The 25541-nt window shown below is 35.9% G+C and overlaps 1 protein-coding gene across 10 annotated transcripts in view; it reads right to left on the bottom strand.

The window, feature by feature from the left end:
• The window catches only part of ARID4B (AT-rich interaction domain 4B), an 88467-nt gene that overhangs the window by 32393 nt on the left and 30533 nt on the right, over positions 1 to 25541 (bottom strand). For 9 of the 10 annotated variants that reach the window (XM_068185034.1, XM_068185038.1, XM_068185036.1 and 6 more), the window contains 9 exons: positions 21003 to 21068; positions 20321 to 20411; positions 16118 to 16197; positions 13672 to 13763; positions 11093 to 11231; positions 7289 to 7368; positions 5903 to 5976; positions 4931 to 5076; positions 500 to 572 (listed from right to left, as the gene is read on the bottom strand). In XM_068185034.1, coding sequence (XP_068041135.1) covers positions 500 to 572; positions 4931 to 5076; positions 5903 to 5976; positions 7289 to 7368; positions 11093 to 11231; positions 13672 to 13763; positions 16118 to 16197; positions 20321 to 20411; positions 21003 to 21068 — 841 coding nt within the window. The remainder of the gene's footprint in view (positions 1 to 499; positions 573 to 4930; positions 5077 to 5902; positions 5977 to 7288; positions 7369 to 11092; positions 11232 to 13671; positions 13764 to 16117; positions 16198 to 20320; positions 20412 to 21002; positions 21069 to 25541) is intronic. The other variant, XM_068185035.1, reaches the window with a different exon arrangement.

The raw sequence follows: 25541 nt of genomic DNA, 5'->3' as shown, positions 1-25541 counted from the left end.
TCTCACAATATATAAAAACCTGGTAAAGATTTAACATAATGAATGGTACTGGCTTTCAAAAACATCTCAATCTACGGATAGTGTTCATGCACTTAATTTATCAGGATTCACAAAAGAAAAATTAGCACAAAGTAAATGCATTTTTCCACGACCCAAAAGGTGTGTGTGTCAGTATTTCACAGTTATTAAACTGAGAATACAAATTAATATGATTGAGAGTATTAAATGTTTGATTGTACACCCTATAAATACACTATAGCAAACATAGTACAATATATGCAAAACATAATAGGACAGATATTTATATATATCCATTTATTTCTGAAAGCAGAAATATGGGACTGCATTTTAGGAGATGAGTCAAGGGACAGACTCATCTTCCAAACAGTAGGGAAGGCAGAAGGCATGAGTACTGCTTCCTTGTTTCCAAAACTGTACTGCAAAGCACTACTAGTTCACAGGCTCAATTTTTCAAAGTACTGCTAACTAAAATGCCTACCTCTGTCTTCCATGAACTTGTACAACTGCTGAAGAAAGTTCTCTCGTTCTTCAGGAAACGGCTCTATTTCCTCCTGTTTAAAGCAACACATGCAAGAAAACTGTCACCATTTTGAGTTACAGTCCTTTTTTAAGAAACATAAGGCAGTGATAATTTAGGTTTAAATGTTTAAGTTTGTTTTACTGTAGTCAGCAACAGGATATGGCACAGAGAGATACATGCTCTCAGTGTTATGCCACATGAAAGCAAGTTTTATAAACTAGTGTTTCAAAAAATATAAAACATTGACTGTAAACATACATCGAAATTGGATTTTTGACTGATCACTGAAGTATCGTAAGTGATACCATAGATCAAGATGTGCTCTCAATTTCGTCCATTTAAGCAAAAAGTCTGGGAGACGGTACTGTTAAGATTAAGAGTTTATATCAGAAATCTCAGCTCTATTTCTACTGCAGTTAAATGACTCCTTGGTTCCTGGACAGACTATGTCACTTTCAGAGATGAAGTCAAAGAGCAAATGGTGCTTGCACTTTCTTAGGAGTTCTAATCCACTGCACTGGCAAACCACAGCCAATGGCACTGCATGCGAACTGCCATGGGGTACCAGCTGAGCGCGTGCTGAGCAGGATCAATCCCAGAACTGAAATAACAATGGATATTTCGGAAGTTCAGTTCATTGCACTAATAACCCTTTGTATTAGATTTACTGAGATTAATAAACAGTGGAGTTTCATAACAAAGCACTATGGCTTACTTTCTAACACCTCATAATTTCTTCTGGAAATGGGTCTTGCCACAACTAGAAGCAATAAGATATTAACAGATCAAATTCTGAAGAAATTCTGATGACTGAGCTACTGCAAATCAATACACCAAATATGAGTTGATTTATTTTTAATACTACCCATAGAGTTTCCAAAAATAACTAGTTATTTAGTAATCTAAACTAAATTATTTTTCTTTGGTGTATTTTCATTCCATGTTTATCATTTCCATTCTTCAACAGTCTCCTTGTACTAAATATTAAAGCTCCACCTACCCTGAAGCAAGGGGAAAATACCTACTGTCTTTAAAGTCATACTAAGACAGTTGAGAAAACAACAGAAACAGAATATCATCACTAAAAAGAACTGGGAAAAACAAACACACACAAACAAAAACAAACCCCAAACACTCCAACATCTACTGAATCTATTTAATATAGAGATGTACAGCTGAAAATAAGGTCAGGAAAGGCTGTAACTATTATCAAGGAGTAGGGTTTTTTCTTATTCTGTACTTCCTCTTACCCATTAAATGCGCTTGGATGACATCAGAGCCAACAGGCAAAAAAAATTAAAAACCAGTATTCACAATATGCTGAAACAGTTGCTCTTCAGGTATCATTTCAGCAGAAAAGGAATGAAAATACTCCAATCTTGCAATGGCAATGCAAGAGGAAAGTCTCTGCGAGGGGCATTACATGATGGGCACTTAACACCCAGTGTAGCAGCAGAGCTCAGAGCAGGCAGCTTTGATGGGCAAGGACAGGTTGGGTAGAGAACTGCAATATACTAGAGATCCTTTTCACAGGGCAGGGCACCACAGATTGGCACATCTAGCCCAATTCTCCTCTGACAAGTACAAGGTGATGCTGCAGGTCTGCATGTAGTACAGATAAAAGCCTAGTTAAGAACTTTCATATTCCACAGGCTATGGAGAACAAATTACTTAGGTGGAATAAAACTCAAAAACTGCATTTTTTTTTATCTCCCACAGCAGATACTTGGAATGGACTTTTACCAACATCTGCTGGATCATGGAAATCAGATCATGAGCAGCTACCTGGGTTTCATGTTCCTCACCAACAAGAAAAAACTTGCCGTAAGATATTAGTCTCACAGATCATTTAAGGGAGGGGTGACAGATCTCACTGAACAAAACCTTCAGGAAACCCAACAATGTTTTGAGGAAGGAATGTATTCTTTTTAAATACAGGGGGAAATAAGGTAAAGGTAATGAAGAGGCTGAATAAAACACTCCTTTCCTACTATACAGTCCAATGCCTGAAGGGTGCTTCTACATCTCTAATGTGGTAATTCACAGAGGTGCCAGAATGGCAAGTGAATGAATACTCCTTATTCATTTTCCAGTAGAGAACAAAGTAACTTTTTAAGAAAGTGTGCTAACATGGAAAGCTTAGGACCCTGCATGCCTCTGAAAAGCATTTGCACTTTCTCAGAATCTCTACTGAGTCCGTATGTATCTGTTAATAATCTCTGAATCCAGTCAGACAACAAGGTTTCCTAGATAAGGAAAGGTTTCCTTTGAAGCAGGCATGTCACACTGTCATATTTGCTTATTTTCAAGTTACACAAACAGAGTGCTAGCTGGTCACTCCGCAGTCCCTAATGTATCTGTCTAAGCTACAACTTAAAATAAAGTGGCTACTACATAGGATAATAAAATCCAGGAAAACAACATGTTTTTTGCAACACAAATTCACACAGTACTATAGCACAGCACTGGAAGAGAGGGTCTTTGATAACCCTTTTACCTACCATCAGATTTCAAAAAGTAAAGGAAGGCCATTCTCCAGTCCCTTCCATTAGGGAAAACAAACAAACAAACAAACAAAACCAAACAAACAAAAAACACAAAAAAAAAAAAAAACCACAAGGCAACTACTCTTCTCAGAAGGTAAGTTCAGAGGCTTTGCGTGTCAACTCCTATCTATATAGGACGGAAGCATGTCTATAGATATGATATATAGAAGAGCATCTATGTATATATCTAGAGAATGGGGTGTATAAATATATAGGATAGATTTATATATTTCTGAAGTCCATGGTGACATTTTAAGAGCTTGGGTTTTCTGTTTGTTTTGTTCTGGTTTACGGGTAGTAGGACTACATGGATGGCCTGAGGGAAGCCATCAAGTCCTGGGAAGCAGTAGAGCAACCTGCAGGTGGATAAAGCCTCAAGAGCAGGCCCACAGGTCCTCTTTGGGAAGAGATGCTACTTGATAACCAAGAGGTTATAGACACAAAATAACAAGAGAAGAAGCTGGAGAAACTGCTCAAATATGGGTGGAGAAAAGACACACATGCCACTGACCACCAAGGAGAGTGAAGAAGAAAAGAGAAGTGAAAAAAAAAATTTTTTTTCCTCTGTTTTAGAAACTTCCTAGTTCAACAAATGACTGAAATCACTGTTTACTGGAAAAGATATTATCACAAGAGGTGATACAGTAAATTCAAAAATATTTGTCTGAGATGAAATCTTTATGTCTAGCACATGGAAAGATTAGCTCAAACAATGTCACATGCAACTAAGAGAAACTCAAAAAAAGGTGTTGAAAGAGTACAAGGTAAAATATTTACAAATGCTGTAGCTAAAAGCTCTGTATTTTTCTCCTAAAAGTAGTGCAGGAATGATCACTATATAAAGATGATGTGTCATTCTGCATACACACAAACTTATCTGCATGCATCATGTTATGGCTGCACATGAACCTGCTGACAAAGTCCAGAAATTGTACTGAGCCCAAGGAACTATTCCTTGCTTCTCAAAATACTAAGCAGAGCACTTCCTGCCCCTTGCAAACTTTTGATCAGAGCTGGATAATCTTCTGAGAGCTTAAAGAGGAGGCAAAAAGAAATTATCAGCATGGAGAGGTGGCAAAGTCATAACTTCACACTTTTGCAGTCTCCCAATACATTTTAAAGAAATGAATGACTGAAAGATGAAACACTATCTTATGGTATGCCAGAGCTACAATATCCATGGAAGATGGACTGACAGAAGGACCCTAACAACCATTTAAGACCCAAACCAGTTCAGTTTCCTCTTCACAACTGCCCTACTAATAGGAAATTAAGTCTGCTGCACTACTGGTACTTGCTTGAAAATTAAAGAGAAAAGCTCTCAAACCCTAGTGAGAGAAAAGAGTGATTATGGCAGATACAGATTTAGAGTACCACAGGAAGGTACAGAGAAGTAAAAGGCTCAAAAGCCTCTCTTTCAGCCTCTCAGCCAATTGTGCAATGTTGTCCTTTCGACTAATATTCTTCTTTTCTTGCCTTGATTTTTTTTATGGACAGAAGGCTGGGACTAAAGAACAGATGATTTGAAAACCAAGCATGAGGTGGGAACTGCATACTTGTAGAACAAAAAAGAGAATAAAGATGGAAGTGGAGTGCATGGGTGGGTAACACCTTGATTGAAAGTTCTGCATCATTACACAGGGTAGCCAGAGAGATAGCTTGGAGTAGAGCAGTTTCTCAGCAGACCAGGAAACAGCAAGTTACTCAATAATGCCTATATTAACAGTGTTGCCTATGTTAACATGTTACATGTTCCCTAATGTTAAAAAGGCCTACTGAAATATGTATGTCCCTGTTAATTTTTATCAGCTGTGTATCTATGCCCCTTACTAACTTCACTTGCCTCTTCCTCACTGCTGTTATCCTCTTTTTCTTTTTCATCCTCTTCCTCTTCTTCAGCTTCACTGCTGGAGCTGTCTTCTTTCAATTCTGTTTTCCAGTTACTAGGAACAGTTCTGTTTTTACGGAATTCAAGTGCTTGGTCAAAAGCTGTAAAAGAACCAGCCTTTGTTAGCACTGCAGGAAGTATCAGTTTGCACAAATAACTTCAATTAAAAAAACAGTGATCAGAGGTGATGGGGAAGAGAAGAAGGAAAGACTGCTAACTAACAATTCCTCTCCAAATTCAAAGATCCTCAACAACCATTCCATGTTGTTCATCCTTATTTGCCTTATCCAGTCAAACTGGCCTAGTGTTCTCTGCACATCAAGGCACTCAGAGATATTACTATTATTTTTACCATGTTAGTGTCTACAGACACAAACAAGGATCTTCTGCATAGGGCATATATGAAAATTTAACTGAGGAAACCCCTATCCAACAGATTTACACTGCAGTTTATATATATCAAAAAGGGAGGGCAAGGAGGAAGAAAAAATCACAAGCTAACTCTAAGAGTTTCATCACACAAGCCTAAACTTTCAAATGCACCCAAAATTCCAGATTTTCAAAGCTCATTAAGGCAACTTACTTACAACTATTAGGGGCACTACTGTGAGAATAACTCTATAAAGTTCTAAAGCAAAAGGAAAAATATAATGTATAGAACCAATGTGCATATGCTTGGCATGTCTACACTTAAAGCCAGTGCAGAGTAGGTGGGGTGCTGTTTTGGGGGGTTTTGTTTAGTTAGGTTTTATTTGTTTTAAAAAAAGTAGTTCCTCTAACTTTCCATAAGCATTCTCCTTCAATTCTCTAACAAAAGATCCTATATTTTTGGATCTTTAAGACATGAATCAATCTGCCATAGATTTAGTGCAATTCATGTAACTAAGCAAATACATACAAGTGTTTCTCATAGAAAGTTATTTTTACCTTGTTTTAATAAAGCATCAGGCTTTGGTGAAGTTTCACTGATTTCCCGGACATCTTTTCTTGGCACAGAAATACTGGAGAATTTAGAAAGTGTTAAAAAAATTAAAATATTTAAAAGGTAAACTAACTATACAATACAAAGCTCCCATTAAGATTATAATACACTTACTAAACATACAAAAGAAGCATACGAAGTGTATCTTGACAATTCTATAGTGTTACTCTGGTACAGTATTAGTCAGTGGACTAAAACCAAAACTTTTACATTAAATTGACTAAACTATATGCATTCACTGCATAATAAAGAAAGCATGCTTCTTCCACAAACAGGTAGTTTCTGGAATCTCTCATATATGTAATACTTTAAACCCTCACATTAATTTAACATTAATTTAGAACCCTACCTTGCTTAAAACATCAATGAGTATTAGTGTAAATTGTCAATATGAAATTAAAGACTTTCAAATTGAAAGAACAAAGCATTTTCTGATTTCTACTTTGTCTACAACCAAGGAAGCAAATCTGAATTGCAGCTGTGGAGGACTGGTGGGTGGGTAATGCTTGTGTGTACACATCTTATGCGTGTTCCTTGGGTGATGTGCACTGATGCTTTAAAAACTATCAAATGGTAAAGCAATACCCTAGACTTAGTAAGTAATTAAACCACCACAAAACTGTTAAATATTTAAATATCCTTCTTGCAAAACATTGTGTTGAACTGAACCAAGCACAAGAAATAGCTGCAACTTTTGAAATAAAAACTAAACTCTAGAAAAATGATTCTATTGTTGTGAGTTTAAGAACACAAAGTTCTTTATTTTGTTGCAAATACCAGACAGTCTGGTTTTCTATGTTTCTCTATCCTTTTTCCTACTTTGAGTAGCATTACAGCTCTTTGCAAGGAGCATGATAAGATGCAGTTGCAGTCTAGACTGATAAACGTATGCCTTACTACCTTCAAACAAGAGGATTTCTGTGTATGCATGTGGTGTACGTGCAAGCATGCACACATCCCCACCGACCCTTCTGTAGCTGGATAAGCTTACAGCCACATCCCTGAAAAGCACTGTTCTATTCCAACCACAGCACGAAAGAGTTTCAGGCCATTCGTAAAGTCACGTAATACTGCTGTGCTTGCCACAGTTTTAACAATGAAATTAAAACTAGGACAGATAGATTTATGCATCCTATTACTAATAATGACAAAGTTCAAGACTAATTTCATCACCATGTAGGCTGTTAACAGTTTTTTAAACATTAGAAAAATCTTGGCAGGAACTTACTGAGCTTACTGATGTGATTAATACTTTACCCAACACATTGCATACTACATTTCACTAGAGGTATAAATTTTGTTCAATTATCAAACTCAACATTCCTACTCACAATTTGCCATCCTTGAATGAGCGAACAAGAATATTGTCCTTTTTCACCGCAATATCATCACTACAATCTGGACAAACCACCTGCAAAGATATTACAATCACAAAGTTTAGAGAGAAAAAGCTAAAACAAGAGAGTAATAGTAAATAGCAGTGCTTCTCTAAAAGCTTTCATGCTCATTTCTCACTGGCAACCCTGAGATGAGAGCAAGTGAGATCCCCCAAACCACAGGAGTGGTGACCTGAAATTACTGAATGCATGAGGTCATGCTTGTTCCTAGAGGGAAACCGATGGCTGCTGCCAGAAATATAAGAACAGCATTCTGACAAAATGTCAATCAATTATGCCTCCACAACTTATTCTACTCCTCATCCTAAAAGGACAGAAATTTCACCAAGTGCTGCCACCTGACTTAAGAGACCTCTTCTGAAAATTTCTGGGAATGGCAAAGATGTGATCACATACAGTGTCAAAACCAAAAGCTAACAGGATTTATGAAATACAATTTTATGAGGGAAGACTTACAAGTAATCTGCCTAGGAGAGAAGAGCACCTCAAGTATTATGATAGGTTCTTTAAGTCTAGCACTAAGACAACATATTATTTGTTGCAATTTTTAAAGCTATTTAAGTTTTGTTAAACTAGGATACAAGTCACTAATCAAAAATCATCAAGACTTTAATTTAAAAATATATAAACAAACATATACATATATTGAACTGCCAGAGATATAAAATAGAAAAGCAACCCCTCTCCATCACTCATCTGATGTCTCACAATGTGCACAGACAGCTCCCTGAAAGTTAGGAAAATTCTGGCTGCAGCAAAACCTCGAGGAGCAGCAAATGACTGTAGCCCTAAGTTAGACTAGGTAAATACCTCTTCTCTCTTATACCAACTTTTACCCTTCAGTCCAAATTTTCCACCAAACACAAAGATACTAAATGGCAAAAGTTGGGATTTTTTCCCCCTCCTTACATAGGTCATCGCCTATGCAGCATTTTAGGAGCTAAAGTCCAAAGTTCCAAGTGATTTGGAAATAGACTTACATATCACAAAGCATAGGATAAATATGGTTCTCAAGACAAATAAAATTTAACAGACCAAGTTTCAAAATTCAGTGCATTCTATGGTCTACAAAAAAAAGTTACTTTAGGAAACTACAACTTTCTAACTGTAATTACACTTGAGATACAGCTTGCACTGTCAGGGTAAAAATCAATGATTATCATCCTCTATTTTAAACTGACAAGTGCAAACTCCTAGCTCTTTAAAGATGGAGAAAGCTCTTCAGGCTTTCGCTACTGGTTTTCTAGAAGCATCAAGATCTTAGTAGTCAGAAATCCATTCAGAGTTTGGAAAACAGCTTACCATAACCTCATCTAGTGCCTTTACATCAAGCAACATCACCACAATTTTGCCTGAATCAAGTTTTCTCAGTTTTCTTGCAAAACAAACACCACTGGAGTTGTTGAAGGATGAAAGAGATGATCCTATGTAAACTCAATTTTCTGAAAATGCTACAGGCAGATTTCCTCACTGCACCTTTCAAAAGCCTTTAAGTACACATTAAAACTAAGCAATGCTATAAGGCTTACTGAATCACACTCTTTGACATAAGGAGCAACTGTCAGACCCTTTTACAATTCTAGTTAGTCACTGTACTCCGCCCTTCCCCAAAGAACTAACAAAAACAAGTGAACAAACAAAAAGCCCACCAACCCAGACATGTATACAGGATTAAAACGATGCATTCAATCACTGAGACCTCAGAGTAATTTTTATAAAATTTAGAATGCTACAGTTCTAAATTTGTAAGTGGTAATTTATTTGGTTATAGGCGTGATCTTCAAAGTACTTGGTTTCCACTACTAATCTTAATTGTTACTTGCTGTAAAGGTTTAGACTAATCCCTGAACTTGTTTTCACATCATAAACTTCCACAATGTCCTCTGTGCTTATACACAAGGTATCTGTACATAATATCATTAATAAGAAATATTGCTGAGATACACATTCTTCCGCACATTAAACCTGAATTTTCATTACATTTTTCATGAAATTACCATAAAATGAAGTTAATGCAAAATTTATCAGTAATAAGATAAGATTACTTTGTTGATACAGTAGAGGTAACCTGCTTACAAGGTAAAAAAAAAATCAAGAGGCATAGCTACTGGAAAGGGGATTATAGCAAAGAAAACCAAGCCAAACCAAAAAAGGCAGCTATTTGAGGTATCAATCTATCCTTTGGCACAGTTTGTCTGGTTAAATGCAGTATGATGTTTGTTTGCAGAGCTATAAACCTGATTACTAAAGCAAGAGTTAATCCAGGATAAGCTATTTCAGAGTTAACAAGCTTCACCCTCAAACTTTATCCCCCTACTGCTTTTCATTTGTTGCAGGAAGCTTTCCATGAAGAAGAAGAAGCTATTCCAATCTTCAAAACAAAGCCAAGGAAATACCTGTGTATCTTCAGTATATCTTTGGAGCAGAAGCAGAAGTTCAGCTCCTCTTCAGGGTCTGACCCACGGCTGTCCTGAGCATCACTACACGAGCCACAAGCAAGCCCAACCCCTCTCAGAGCATGCCATGGAAACTGGTAGCTGTCATGGGCATGACCAGAAAGGCAAACCCAGCAGTGCGACATAAAACTGCTCAAGCCAGTTTCACTGACAACTTCTCTGAGTGAATTGTGAGGCAGGCAATACTACATCCTCTTGATGACAGCTTTCAGCAAAGAAACATCTCAATTTTTCTTGTTTATCACTGAAAACATCTCTTAAAGCTATCTGCTGTAAACATGGTATCTCTTGCTGTACATTCTGCCCTCTCCCTTGCAAAAAAGACTTCAGTGACTCTTTCTCTTCCACAAACTTCCCCAAAAGAATCCCTACTGGAAAGCTGCTGGACTGCATTACAAGACACAGCAGGTGACAAGCAGAAAGCTGCAATTGAGAGCTATTGCACATACTTAGAGGAGTTAAATGTTACTGTATGGCATCATTTCAAAACCAGACCACAAGCCTCCCTGAAATTAGATAAACATGTTAAGCTTTCATTGCCAGGGAGAAATTAATCAAATATTAAATATAAAATAAATAAAATATTAAAAATAAAATAAAAATAAAAAAGCATGGTACTAGAAGGTAGCACGTACAGAAATATATTCATTTCCAAACATATCAATCAGTGAGTCTGCATGCAATCACTAGACTTAGCTGTGATATTTTTTTAGAAGTTGATTTTTTAAGAAGTGTCTTTAAGCCAGAATAAAGGAAGAAAAAAAATACTGGTACCAAAAGGCTACAGTGTAATTTTAAAGTAAATTTATTGTCAATTTTCCACTACCTACTGTAGTGACCAAGAAAAAGCATTTGATTTTATTATCCAATGTGTTTAATATTGACTGTTGAAAAATCATGCCTATGTAATCACTAAACTTCCCCTCCCTTTGTACTTTATATTTGCTTCCTTGATAAAACACAGTAATTTGGAAAATTTATATACAACTGCCTAGGAAAAAAGCCCTGAAATTCTAGTCCAGTAGTGAACACTGAACACACTGCCAAGTTAGAATTAGGTCAACAAGCTCTGGCTGTTTGGAAAAACTAAGGCCAGGTTAGCAATCCCTTTTTTAAAATATATCTAGATATATTTCCTTAGACTGTTATTGTACAGTCCAATTTGAAAAAAGACATTCTAAAATTCGAACAAAAAACAGCAAAATGAAAAAACCCACACCTTTCTCAGTGCCTAGAAAGCAATAAAAGCTGTACAAAATTATAATAAAGATGAAATTCTCACCAAGGCTGGAAACCACAGAGCTTTCTTTTTATCCACACTGAAGCAGTCCACGCACACAACTTTTCCTAGTAACTCATCACTTTGTTTCCTATCATCTTCATCTTCATCGCTGGAAGATGATGAAGATTCTTCTTCAGGACTAAACAACAGAAAGAGACTTAAAACTCAGCTATTCAAAACTTGCTTATTGCAATTACAGGAGAACCAAAGCAAATTATCAAAGAGACATAAATAACAGTGACTTGAATTGTCTGTTAGGTGTTTTGGCATACAAATAAATAAAGTATTTATAATTATAGTATAGTAACAATTCAACCATTACAAACTCAGAAATGCACATTTACTAGCAATACATGTAAAACCCAAAAAAAACCCACTACCATGCACCCATAGGGAGGAAGATAAATGCACTGTCAGGGTATTCAAAGTGAAACCATTCTGCCCTACACAAACACTGTTGAAAAATACTGTTGCAGTTGTAGTTTTGGACCAATGTTAAGCTAAACTGTTTTGGTTTTCCCTCTTAATCTCTCTATGCTTTTACTTTAACAACCACACAGAATCGGAAGCTATTTTGAGAAAGGACAAATCTCTGAAGAAACATCAGATACAAAGATGAACAGCAAAGAGGAAGTCTGTTTATCCTTAAACAGTTCTTTAAAGTTGTGTAGTGAAGCATTTCTATGACTTCCAATTTCACATTTGATGAAGTGTTGGAATGTTAAGTGCAAATGTCTTTTCATTTAAAAGGGTTCTGTCTCATTGTTTTGACTGTTCAAGTACAAAGTTGCACCTGGTTTTAACCATATGAGGAGTCAAAATATACAAACTAGTTCAACTAAAATAACTTGCAACCAAAAAAAAACCCTCTCTTGATGCTCTCTGTGTATCTTTTTTGAATAGTCACTTCAAAGGTTAATCCTCAGAAAATATACAGCATCTTCCATGAGCACAACAACCATTACTTCAAAAGCTATCTTCCATTTGTCACAAAACTGCTTTTGAGTACATAATTCAGCACTAACAAAAAACTCAGTTACCATTTGTGTAGCAGAAGGCAATTGACGTACAATTTAAGGAGAATTTCCTTTTCTCCACCTTAAATTTATGCTATGTTATTTAATGGTAATTGTTTTGGTTTAGCATTGTTTTGATTTATTTTTTTCCCCTCAACATTCCTTTTTTTTTAAGTAGTCGTTTCTTTAAAAATGTATTAAAGTCTTTCACACTGCTTTCTGGGGCTCAAGAATCTCTTGTAGGAAGAGAAAAAACTGAAAGACTAAAGAGAAAGCCAGAACTATATTGGAGAGACTGCTTCCTATCTCTAATTGCACAGATACTGGCACAAGTGTCTTTAAACTCAGTTAACTCAGTATTAACAACAAGATAAGGATAAGTGTGTTGCTTCTGACATAATAATGTCCTGTACAACCCAGTCAGAGTCACCAAGGATTCTACAATCCTATTCTCTGTGGTAATGCCAGCTTTTTTCAGCTTTTTCCTTCACTACCTCACAAATTAGTAACTCAGCAATTTTCTGAGTAAATTTATAGCTCCTCTACATATACAAGGCAACATTTATTTCAAGCTACTAGAAAGTGCAAAAACCCAAGCATGAAAACCACTACAACTAAAAATTTTAAGCAAACAACCAAAAAAAAAGCCCCACATAAATCCCCCTCCCCCCGGAAAAACCTCACAACCCACCCACAAACAATGAAGAATAGGTACTGGACTATGTAACACTGGTTTATCAAGACCACAGCTACCAAGAATTTTGGCACCTAAGAATTCTTGAACTTTGTTTTTATATCAGCAAGCTTCATTGCAAACTATACTAGAAGTAGTGGGAAGAAACTGATGACTGATGCACGGGAAGTTCCACCTGGATATGAGGAAGAGCTTCTTTACTGTTCCATCACCTGATGGAACACTGGAGCAGATTGTCCAAAGAGGTTGTGGACTCTCCCTCACTGGAAATGTTCAGGAACCATCTGGACACAATCCTGTGCCACGTGCTCTAGGATGGCCCTGCTTGAGCAGAGAGGTTGGATCAGATGCCCCACTGTGGTCCCTTCCAACCTGACCCATGCTCTAATTCAGTAATACTGCTCATCTATTTCTAAAAGCCCTTCAGAGAGCCTGCATCACAGAGAAACCAAAGATCTATAGGAGGATTCTGGGACCTTCCACAAAGACTTCCTATCAGCTGGACAAAGACTGCATTGTAATTATTTTAGCTTGAGTCCAACATATTTACAACACTTCAGAGATGTCTGCCAATATAATTTAACATCACAGTTCCATTTGGGATGCCAACTTTTTTTTTCTTTTTTAACCAAGAAAAAGCTCTTGCCTATACCCGGTATTATTTTAAATATTGATTACATGAAGACTTGAAATGCTTGTATGCAACAATAAACATGAACCTGACTTTCAAACTCAGTGCTAAACATTTTTAATCCAGCCTCCTTTTTTTTAATAAGAGAAAGCTGAACATACAAATACTAAAACCTGACACACACTGAAAGCTTCAGAATTGATTATGCACAGCACAGATTTTAAAATATTTAACTTACATATGATTGGATCTCCTTCCCCTGTTTGTTTTCTTTCCTATAACAGGAGTTCCAAAGTGTTCAGGATTGGTGAGTGGAAGCTGATCTAATGTCTGTTGAAATGAAAAAATACATATGCATATACATAAGAAAAAGCTGGCTTAAGTTATTCTCCAAACCATCTGCTTCACTGAAGCAATTTTTGTCAACAGAGACTTTCTCATTACAAAAGAAATACAGAAGTACGTCATATACGTCACACTTAGATTTTAAAAAAGGAATGTGTTTTGTTTTGCAGTTTTTTCCAACACTTTCTCTGCACCTCTGAATAATTAACTTTTGTCGAACACACACACCAACAATTCTTCCCAGAAGTCCTGCCTTTGAACCATCAAAACATAGAGAAATAAGTATCAGGTATTCTGCTCACCTGGCATATTCCACCTCTACCAGCGTATCCATCTCTACCAGATTAATTTTCTGCCTATCCTATAAATTAGACTAAATACTGAACCATCTACTTAAAAATGAAAGGTCCCCTTTGAAATGAAACAGCAAGATCACTCAGCAGCAGCAAACATGACAACTTGTTTTAATTTTTTGTAAGTAATTCATACTTTGATATGTGAGAGAGATTCTAAAACAACTTTAATGAGGCTGCTATACTGATAATTGGGAGGGTGCTAATTGATGCTTTATCAGCATCAAAACAAAAAGAGAGGGAGAAAGAACTTTCCCTCTTCAGGAAGAATCCTTCCACAGAAGGAACTCATGGACATGCATTATCTTCTCTCCTTAAGCCTGCTGTTACCTGTTTAAATGATAACCATTCAAGATTTGAAGGCTCCTGGTACACAATAATTTTTTGTACAGCCACTTATTATTGTTCTTTGAAAGAAGGCAGAAAGCCTCCCAAATTAAATATAGTCCTCTGACTTCAACTTCTTTGCCATGTATGAATTTTTCAATGTGTAACATTGACAAGCATCTCAGAAGTATTCTGTCTCAGAGAGAATTGTCTTAGGGACAATAAAACTGGCTTTTTAGAATCTAAAAATAAATGTATGACTACTTCTGAGTGTGGTGGACATCCTAAACGATTCTACACCACACACTTGGGAAGCAGTATCAGAACAAGACAACTGTGGGGCACTGGCCTAATTACAAAAGAAATTTGAGATGCAATTTTCCCCGCTGTGTAGCTGTGCAATCACAAGGTAACTATTAGAAATGTACAACATGTTTCATTCAGAGCTGGTGACAGTGAATTGCAAATCAGTGACTTCTGGCAAAACATCAAAAGCTTAGATGATAAAAAAGCCGATAAAAATAAGAAGTACCAGTCATCTGAATGTAAGGTTTCTTTGAATCTGACAAAACAATCTGAATTACTCTCATGCAGCCAAACAAGTCACAAAGCAATATATGTAGACCAAAATTTTGAACCCATGCACTCTAAGGTAATACTCCTGAAACCATATTAAAATACTATTTATGGAACAGAAGAAATCTAATCTTCAGTTGTGCTGATCATTAATAACATAATTAATTGAAGGAATACCACAATCTTTAAAATTACAGCATTTCTATTGGAATCTAGATTTAGGCATCTAATTAGGCTCCCACCTTAACGCAGGTTTAATCCTGATTTAGTATTCTAGAAGATACCTGAATCTTCACAAGAATGCAGCATGCAAACAACAAGCTCAGTTGACTGCAGTAACAGCACACACATATAGAACAAAAAACCCCTCTTCAGTAGCTGTCCAATGAACAAACGTTTACATAAATCTGCCCATCCGTCCAGACTGTCTTACATAATATGAAGGAATAACCCTCATTCTGAAATTCCAATTATTTGGAATATGCTACAAATGTTTGCATACTTTAATGTGTAAATCACCTCTAAGACATGAGCCAGCTTCAAAATACTGGTAGCTGTTGTCAAATAAACACGTAATAGCAACTTATATTGGGCATTTAAAAGAAAAACATTTTTGTTTCATTAACTATTAGAAATTGGGTTTGACCATCAAAAATGCAGCAGAACTTCACTATGCAGAAACGTGTACATTAGTTTTTTATGTTATAAATTATATTACTTTCCATGTTATAAGTATACTGTGATTTTTTTCATCTCTAATACAGGTAATTTTTAATACAATGCAATGTAGTTGTGTGATTGCAGGTTTTTTGTGTGATCTACAATCTACAAATTATCAATAATATAAAAATGAAAAAGATAAAATGCTGATATTGTTTCTTAACTTACGCAGTTTGGTGAAATCTAACTGTATTTCTTGTTTTTAAAAAACAATAAACCAGACCCTGTGGACCACACTTTGCATAACCCCCATTTTTTGTAGCACATATGGATACACATAACATACTAAAAACTGAGGTAATAAAAGTATCACTTTTAGATTTTTCTAAAGAAAAGGTTGCAATATAAAAACTCTTCAATTACCTCACTCTCAGCAAAATGTCTTTCTCCTTTTAAACACAGGGAAGAGCGTCTCAGAGTCTTCTCATCACCATCATCAAATACTGCCACCAGGTAAGAAGTGAGGAAAGAAAACATTTCTTTTTAACTCAGGATATTAATAAGCAATTCATTTACATGTCAGAAAGAATGGGATATATATTCCTGTAGTCAGCCCCTGGAACAAACCTATGTACAGATAACACTGCAGATCCAGTAAAGCATTTCACAGATTGACCAAATACAAATACATAAGCTGCTCTCTCACCATAGCTACTTTACACTTGCACACCTTGAGTAATCAGTAGTTGAGCACACAATTCATGATGTCATGAATTAAATTCAACACAACAGAATTCAAAACCTATTTTTTCTAACATTTTTCTAACATTCAAAAACTATTTTTTCTAATATTTACAATTTTTAAAGCATTTAATTATACAACTCCTGTGATATCCAAGTGGAAACTCTGCTTACCATGGAGAAACATAATTGGATATTTACAGAAAAAAGCTGCAATTTAACATTGTATGGAAGTTCAATGTCTTTCTCTACCAACTTCATGCAGCTATGCTACAGAACAGCGATACCATCCTAAGATGACAATAGTCAAAGTGCTGACAATCATCAAACCAGCTCTACTGACAGAACTGTGCAACTCCCAGTTTCTAGACTTTTTGCTATCTCTGCTATCACTAGGTCAACTGGAAACAAGTTCATAATACAGTTCATTCAGCTACATCCTTTAGAATCCTGAAATGTACCACACACATTTAAGGTGTGGTCTTCAGAACCTGATAAACTGGTCACATAAAAAAGTAAGCTTTTGTCAAGTTATCTGCAGGTACCTAACAGATGAAAACCTGGTGACAGATTTTAACTCTTAGGCTTTGCTTGCACTGTTCAGTGAGAAAAGAATTTATCTCTTCTCCCCTCTTGAGCAGTGATAATTATATTCTTGCTCCCATACAGCAGTGACCTCAAAGACTTTTGTGGGCGCAGAAACAACCCCAAGATAACATTAAAATATTTCATTAAAAAAGTTTCAGCAACTTCTTGACATGTCGCTTTCACCCCCATATAAACATCCTCTTCTGTCCATCAACAAGTCAAAGTAACAGTCTTAGGAGAATGGCTGACAAGCAAGATTAGAGAGATTAGTTTTATTTCTTGCTTTCTGATGGAGGGTGCTCTATTTTCAACATTTGCTAACTCAAATAAAAATATACAAAAAGCAACAAGGTACATCACAATTCTTGACTAATATTTACTTGATATTAAAGAACCTTTTATTTAGTTCTCTGAATTTTTCATCCCTATATAAAATTGAGTACTGTTGATGAAGAAACTTCCCCTTGTAACTACAATTTCCCAGCTTGTTTTATAGACTGCAGTAATTGTTGACCACTATTCAATTGTGATGCAGTATGAGTTAGAGATGCACATCCATCACTTCAACATTTGTTGAAAAGTATCAATGGTAAGAACTGCACACAAGCCATGTAGATTTGGAGCTGCATCTCGAATGGTCAAGGCATAATTAAATCCCCGTTGGTTAAGTGAAGTAGTAGTCAGCAGGTTCCTAATCCAGTTTGTGTTAATTAACAAAACAGTCTCCTTACATAATGAGAGATTAAAAAAAAAAAAATCTATCCACTTCAAGAGATAAGCTGACTACAGCAGAGGTAAACCTATTCCAAGCTAGGCAGGTAGCCACATAATGTGTCCTATGTGGTAAACTGCTTGTGGCCTCTTCCCGTCCAGAGGGAATCTTAATCTTGTTCCATAACACGAATACTTTCTTTCAGAGGAAAATCTTGACCTCCCTGCAAGACTTATGTGGCCAGCATGGCACATATGGCTTAATGAGTATGACATTCTGATCTACTGGAACATCCTGAAAACAATCTACTGAGCAGGCATCAGGAGTATAATGTATTTAAAATCAAATATTCTGAAACTGCACGAGAAAAGCCAGGGAGGGCGGGGAAGAAAAGATACAACTTAATGCAACCAAAACCACTTTGAATTCTGTGAAAAAGCACTGTAAAGACAAAAAAGTGCAGAAGGGGATAAGACTACTTTTGAAAATGCATAGTTCTGCATTTTCAGTAAAGCAAATAATCCTGCCATTTTCTTCCCCCACTCATAGTAAACAGAGACTTTAAGAGACATTTATATGAATGACAAAACAGTATCTAGTTACCAGGACTTAAATACCTTGAGTTCTTTCTGGATTTTTCATAGGGCAGGCAAAATTAAGGACACTTATGTATGTATATATGTATGTGCATGTGTGTGTATATATATTTATATATGTATGCCTATTATAAGTTTTATGCATATATATGCATACATATATATATATACACACACAGTGCTATACTAATTTTAAAAGACTACACTAGTTGGATTTTTATAAAAATTTAATTTGGTTTTTGTTGTTCTTTGGTAGAAAAGCAGTAGCACCAAAAAAATCATGTAAGCAAACTGATGTACAATTTCTATTCAGACAACATCTTATGAATACAAGACACACAGGGACACCCAAAGCAACTTTGCCAATTCTTCAGTGTTAAAAGAGTTCTCAAGCAGAACTCAAAGGGTTATTCCTTTCCAGATACTGCTGCAATGGCATATCTGGTCCTAAGTAACTTTTGGAAAGGTACTACTTCATATGGATCTATGCCTTCACAAAGTTTTTCATCAAATCACAGCAATTTTATTTACAAAATCATTAACAGTGCAAATAATTAGATGCTTCTCAGCAAGTACAAGGACAACATTAGATAACTGCTAGTTAAGATGAATGCCAATTCTGGAACCTGGTAAATGGCTACTACATCCTTATAGTAGGACTTTCACTCAAATCTGCAATGTCATCACTGTCAGTAAAGGTAATTTCTCATCTCATTCTATTCACCCTCCTGACAAAAATTATTCTAATCACCCACAGCTAGAGTCAATTCTCTATCAAACTGGACTACACTTGCCAGCAGCTGTGCTGCTTTCACCAATTCTGCAAGGTCAACATGCTTTTGTCTGCTTTTATCTCCAAAACTCAAGAGTTGAGACTGAAAGCCATACTTCTTCCTATTTCCCAAGTTCAGGATTTTTGATAGACATCTCCTTTGACTCTGTGTCTCACAGAGTTGACTCTGCAACTCTGTGACATCTACCTTCAAAATTCAATATGCATGGATTCCTGTCTTATTCTTCTTGCTGAACTGCTAACCTCACACTTTCTCAGAAACATAAACAGAGACATACAACACAGTTCTAACACCAGCTATACCATTGCTTCTTAAAAGTTCTCGTATCTGATCCACTTCTGTATTAATTACAAAAACACTATCTATAATGTTAATTCTTGTCTTTGTATGTTATGTTTCACCCCATCCTAACACAGTCTCACCTTTACTAATAGATTACACTTCCCCAACAGGAAAACAGACATATTTTCTTCAACACATATCTGTAAAGTCTTCTCTAAATTTAGAGCTTTATTCCCTTCTGAAAGGACTATGACTAGGGAAAATAAAATCTTTCTCCAGTTGTTCAACATCACCTCATTAACGACAACCTATACCTCAAAAGAACTCGTTCAAGTCCTTTCAAGATCTAGTCTTCATCTTCCCATATCTACACAGGAGAGGGCTATGTAGTTTTTAAAAAATCGATATATTTTCTGTATATAAACTTAAGAAAACCTTCACCCTCTATTGGCTATAGAGCATGTGGGTACATCATCGAACATCTGAAACATCACATTATAACAAGCTATGTGTATTTTAACAGCAGCTGTTATAAGGGCTACATCTGGGAATGGGGAAAATTAGGTGTTGAAGCTAGTGTTTTAAAAGCACTTTTCGCCTTTTTTTTTAAGGACCTGTGACAGCATATCTTTTTCAGAATATTTAGCAACAGTGTATTTAATATCTAAGGAGCAGTCACCAGTTATAGAGCAATTCATTACATCTTTATTTGGTGTCCCAGTTTCAGATTGTAAAGGGTACAGTTTCTTATAAAAACCCCAAATAAAAAGTTTATCTTAAAAGATTTTTCATAAAAACTCTGAATACCTAAGCATTTCCAAAAAATCTCCTTCACCGTGCTTAGGACATGTCCAGGTCACAGGCTTATTTTTAAGTCATAAGTTTTATTCAAATATATAAATATTTCTCTTACCTACAGTGTACCAACTTGCATCTGTTAATTTGTTGATAACTGCTTCCTGGTATGTTCCATCTGGATTCTTCACTTCCACAACAGTTCCTACCTAAAATAGAGAACTCATTTAGCATTGGAGAGCTTCTAAAACAGGCAATGAAATCAACACTTTTGTGTTAGCAAACTGAGATAATTTCTAGCCTATTCCATGTCAAATATAAAATGTTTTTCCACTTTAATATACTTGTATCCTTCAAACTTCTTTTTTCATTCCTTTAAAATAATCCAACTAACTGAGCTGATTATTTCCTGCCAGCAGGTGGGGAACAAGAACCAATTTGAATGATGTCATTCTCTTGTATAAGAGCTTTCCCATCAATTCCTCCTGCCGAGTTCACCAAAGGAATGGTGACTAAAAATCAGTGCCAGCCATACTTCTTAGCTTTAAGGCAAAAAGAACAAAGAGGCTTGCACCAGCCTGTGCTGTATCCTCTTTAACTACAAAGAAAAAAATCTAACATGAATAGTATACTATCTCTAACTATGTAGCATTACCTTTTATGCTTTGTGATCCTATCTAGCCTATGTAATAAGTTGAACCTTTTACTCTCACCCCATAACATATATGCACATTTATGTCAAATACTGAAAAGAAAAATATTTTTCAAAGCATTAGCAAGATATAAACCAAATTTATTACCTTTAAGGGACCCTTAATGTGGTCATCTTGCACTTCCACTGTTGAAGAGTCGTGCCTAAAGGTTACCTAAAAAATATAATTCAACTGACAATCACTTGATACAATTGAGCAGCATAAGCACATGCAAACGTCAATAGCCCTTCTCTTACTCTCATTTTAAAGTTAAACACCATAATCATCCCACTTGCTGAAAGCTGTCTTATTCATATATTTTAGAAATATGAGGGGCTAATTCCTTAGTTATCAAAACTCCTAAAATATTTTTATCTTTCACAATAGAATCATTATCTCTAAAGGAAATAACAGACAAGAGTATAACAAAATTGCCTAATGGCTCAAAATTATCTCTGCAGTTCTCTTAAGTTATTTGAATGTCTCCAGTACCACAGCAAGAAAGGAGAAACTTTCAAGACTTCTGAGTACAACTTTAAAGAAACACTTATATTTCAATGCTTTGAAATCAAACAGTTTTAGCACCTTCATCTTTTGCTGATAAAAGTGCATTTTTCACCTCATGGTTGAAAGACTCACAAAAGTACAGGACACTGCTGCCAACTAAACAAAATGAAAAACTCAAATAGGCTTTCAGTTAATGTCAGTCTAGCCTAGACACAGAGTTAATGGGAAGAAAATGTAAAACCAGCTAACTTTTCAGTCCTTCAAAACCGGAGTTAGTAAATCCTGTAAACATATTAATTTTCCCCTGACATTCCCATAAAGATACAAAGGCTGTTGTTTTAATCCTACACACTCTGTCTTCAGAAAAAAAAACTGGTCTGGAAATTCAAATGTATGATTAAGTTATCTGTACCAGGTGCTACAAACATTCACCTTTCGTTTCATTCACAGTTAACTTGGTTACACTGAAAGTCATAGGATTAATTACATCTGAAGTTTTATTTCCACTCCAGTTTTAAGATTACAGGAAACTGAGAAAATTCTGGAATTACATTTTATATACCTATGTACCTTTATAAACATACAAATGATGTTCTGATGTTCACCAGAATACACTCTCTTGGTGTATTGATGTTGAAGTATATGGTGTTTTACTGAATATTTGAAACAAGTAAGAATGTAACATGAGATCCAGCTGTGTAACTCTAGCTCTCAACTACAGCAATCCTACATCAAAAGTCTGGACTTGTTTGACAAGTGTACCCACCAGCACGTTCTCACTGTTGTTGAGAATTTCACTGCAGCACACAGGAACAGCAAAATTTCCTTCAGAACCACAGTGTTCTCTAACACCAACTCTCCTACACAGCCTTCTCAGAGAGGAGATTTTAAGGAGTTTTGCCAAGAACAGCATCTACAACCAGGACTAAGGACAATCTATCTTGACTGTTTAGAAAACAAATGCACTAAAATGCTACACTGCCCCTTCCAGGTGTTACTTCAATGAAACAGTCGTCTATCCTTCTTGTAGTCAGAACTACAGCAACACATACAGCTGTGAGAGCAGGTTCTTTTTAGACCTGCACATCTCACTTGCTGATGGCAAATATTTTGTCCACCACACAGATAAAATCATACCTTGTAACCAAAAGGCAGATAAAGGATTCAGGCTAGGAATTAACTGAGCAAGGACTACTCTTCTGAATTTCATCCTGACAGATACAGGTATTTAATTTTCTCTTAGCAGGAATTTATCTAGAAAGCCAAAACTCAGTTAAGATGCAAAATATTCTGAAACCAAGGGTCACTAGTGGCTCATACAAAATACCCAGAATATCAGTTCTGATTTAGAGACATCTGGTTTTATTTACTTTCTGTAATTATCTTAAATGTATTTTGCAGCAAAAAGGAACTCTATCCAGAACCCTGAGTCAGCCACAATATACTCTATAAAAGGTAAACAAAGCAAATTGGTATTGTGTATTCCAGAATGGTTTATCTTTTTAAAGATGTCTTAGGGCTTTGACTCTTTGGGAGGAGAGTTTTGAGAGCAACAGTTTTTGCTTCTTCAGATATTCATATGTGCTCAAAAAATACTGGTTATTATTATATTCAAACGCCAAACTCAGCGTGACACTGCTGGCCTTTCTTGAAGCAAAGAAAAGTGATGTCAGTATTTATTGGTTGTACATTTTAATTCTCACAGTATTCAGCAGTATGGTACCATTCTGTCTCAGGCAAAAGATTAAGACATTCAGCACATCATCAACTTGGTTAGACTCAGCTGGAATTTCTTTTTTCTTCACTATCCTGAAGACAAACCTAGTATGTCCTATGACAGCAGAAGCTTTACTTATTTCTGTTTAATAAATGCCTACACAGAAAACAGTTTCTTCTGAAATTTCTGTGCAAGTGGTGGTGGACGATGTTGCTAATTGTTTCAGGAGATGCTGCCAAAATAAACTGGCTTAAATAGCTCTCTAAAAGAAGCTATAATAGATCTGATAAAGTAGACTAATACTCTTGTAACACTCAAAGTCTTGAGTCAAATTTGTACTGCCTTCAACACTTTTGAAAAGTCCAGGCAAATCTGCAGTTCTACTGCTTTCCATGAGCAAGTGTGCAATGCTGTTATATGTTACTGTACAATTTTGTACTGTGTACAGAATTTGCCAAAGATTTCTAAACTGCCAAATGCAGTACCTATTGATATTGAAATTATAAGTACATAGCACCTGTGTTAAATTGAATGAAGTTTTTAAATGATGCTGTAATGGGAAAGTTAAGGCGAAGGTAACTCCTCAAAATGTTCTTAGGAAGCAGAATTCAACAGAAGAAGAAAGCACATAAAAGGAGACACAAACATATTTTACTTGTTTGAAGATTACAACACTCCATATTGAAATAATTTTGTTGCCATTCTACTTTCGCAGCAGAACATCTAGTTATAAAACTTAAATGAGTGCTTTACACTGAAACAGACAGTATGAAGTTAACTGACTTTCTTTCTCCTCTAGTAGTTGTAGAAGATTAAGGCATAAAATATATACTGGGGCCAAAATAAACCTATTCAGCAAGTGAAAAAAATAATGCAGCAGATAAACTACCAAAATTGCAGACAAAGCACATCTGATAATGAGAATCTTTGTTAGAGCTAATACTGGGGAAAGTATGCACATGCCAGGAAGAGCTACAGATTTTCAGAGAGCAATTTCAGAGAAAATCAGAGGGCCACTGCTAAGTTTAAGAAATACACATTCTTGGTGGAGAAAAAACAATGTGAACAGATATTGTTACAGCACATACACACAAAAATCTCAACCACCTTACTCTAGAAAGCAACAACAGTACTGGGGCTGAACTGCTCTAAGCAATACAGTAACAGTCAGCATACACACACAAAAAACAGAATCCAGAGGGCTTTGTACAAAATCTCCACAAACAATTCACTGAAAAATTCCGTTTCATGTCAAGATCTTCCTGCAAACCTTGCAGTGACCAAACTTCAAGTGATAAATCCACAAGAAAATATTTAACACTGAATAATAAATAGCAAGTGGCCCATCTAAGGTGGTGTACTGTAAGTCCCCCAAAGAACTTAAATGAGTTAAGATTTCACTGATCTAGGCACAACAAAATTCCTGTACTTAAATACTGATGCTTAACAGCTTAAATAGCAATACTTAATCACTGTAAAGCATAGACCAGTTGATGCTATTAAGAATTTTGACTAATGAAATGAAAAGACCACTGATTTGCTCTTCTGGCAGATATAAGACTAAAATCTTCTTGTTGTATTTAACATTACCATCAAATAAGTGGCAACAGACCTTCCCACCAGGGTTTATGGAGAGTGTCTGCTCACTCCCTCAGACACACTACAGGCAAAAATCAGCCACAGCATGAGGGCAGAGTCAAATAATGCACACTAGTTTATAGTGTGCAAGTCTTCAATAACAGATTATCACCATTCACATATTTTTCACTTAAATTTACAGCAGATATAAGAAAAATATTCTGCCACTATAACTCTTGCAAAGCAACAATCTAATTTGTATTTTCTAGGTGGTTTTGATCCTTGTTCTGTAATGTTTCTATATGAGGTTAAGAGGCAGAGCAGAAAAAATAGTACCTCCTCTCAAATAAGTTTTTAGGACAGCATTATCCCAACAGAAATATACAGCCATTTTGCAGGGTATTGCTCTCTTTATTTCTAGAAATGATACTATAAGTTTTCAAGGAATGTTAAAATGCATACCTTGCAATCCCTTTGCAGAATTTTTAATTGTCCTGAATGTGGCTAGTATTGATTCAGTCATTAACTAGTTATCATAAAATTTAGGTGAGATCTCTAGCTTGCTATTCTGTAAGACTCAGTATGCCAAGTGGTTTTTGGAAGGCAGAAGGGTTTCAGCTTATTCCTGAAGCATTACCTAGTTGCCACAGCTAAATGGCAGTGACCTGTGCTCCTCAAGTAAAAGATATCCTATTAAAGCCTACTTTGAGTAGTCTTAGCTATTTTCTGGTAATATTCTCCCATATATAAGCCTACATTTGTCACATTTTAATAAATTACTTGAAGGTCAGCCTATGGCATTGAAGGTCAAAAACACACAGATGACAAAGCAGTGACAGAAACCA

Source organism: Anomalospiza imberbis, chromosome 3 (assembly GCF_031753505.1).
Source record: "Anomalospiza imberbis isolate Cuckoo-Finch-1a 21T00152 chromosome 3, ASM3175350v1, whole genome shotgun sequence".
NCBI lineage: Eukaryota > Metazoa > Chordata > Aves > Passeriformes > Viduidae > Anomalospiza > Anomalospiza imberbis.
Note: the sequence above shows the minus strand (reverse complement) of the source record. Positions and strands in the feature narration are given on the sequence as shown.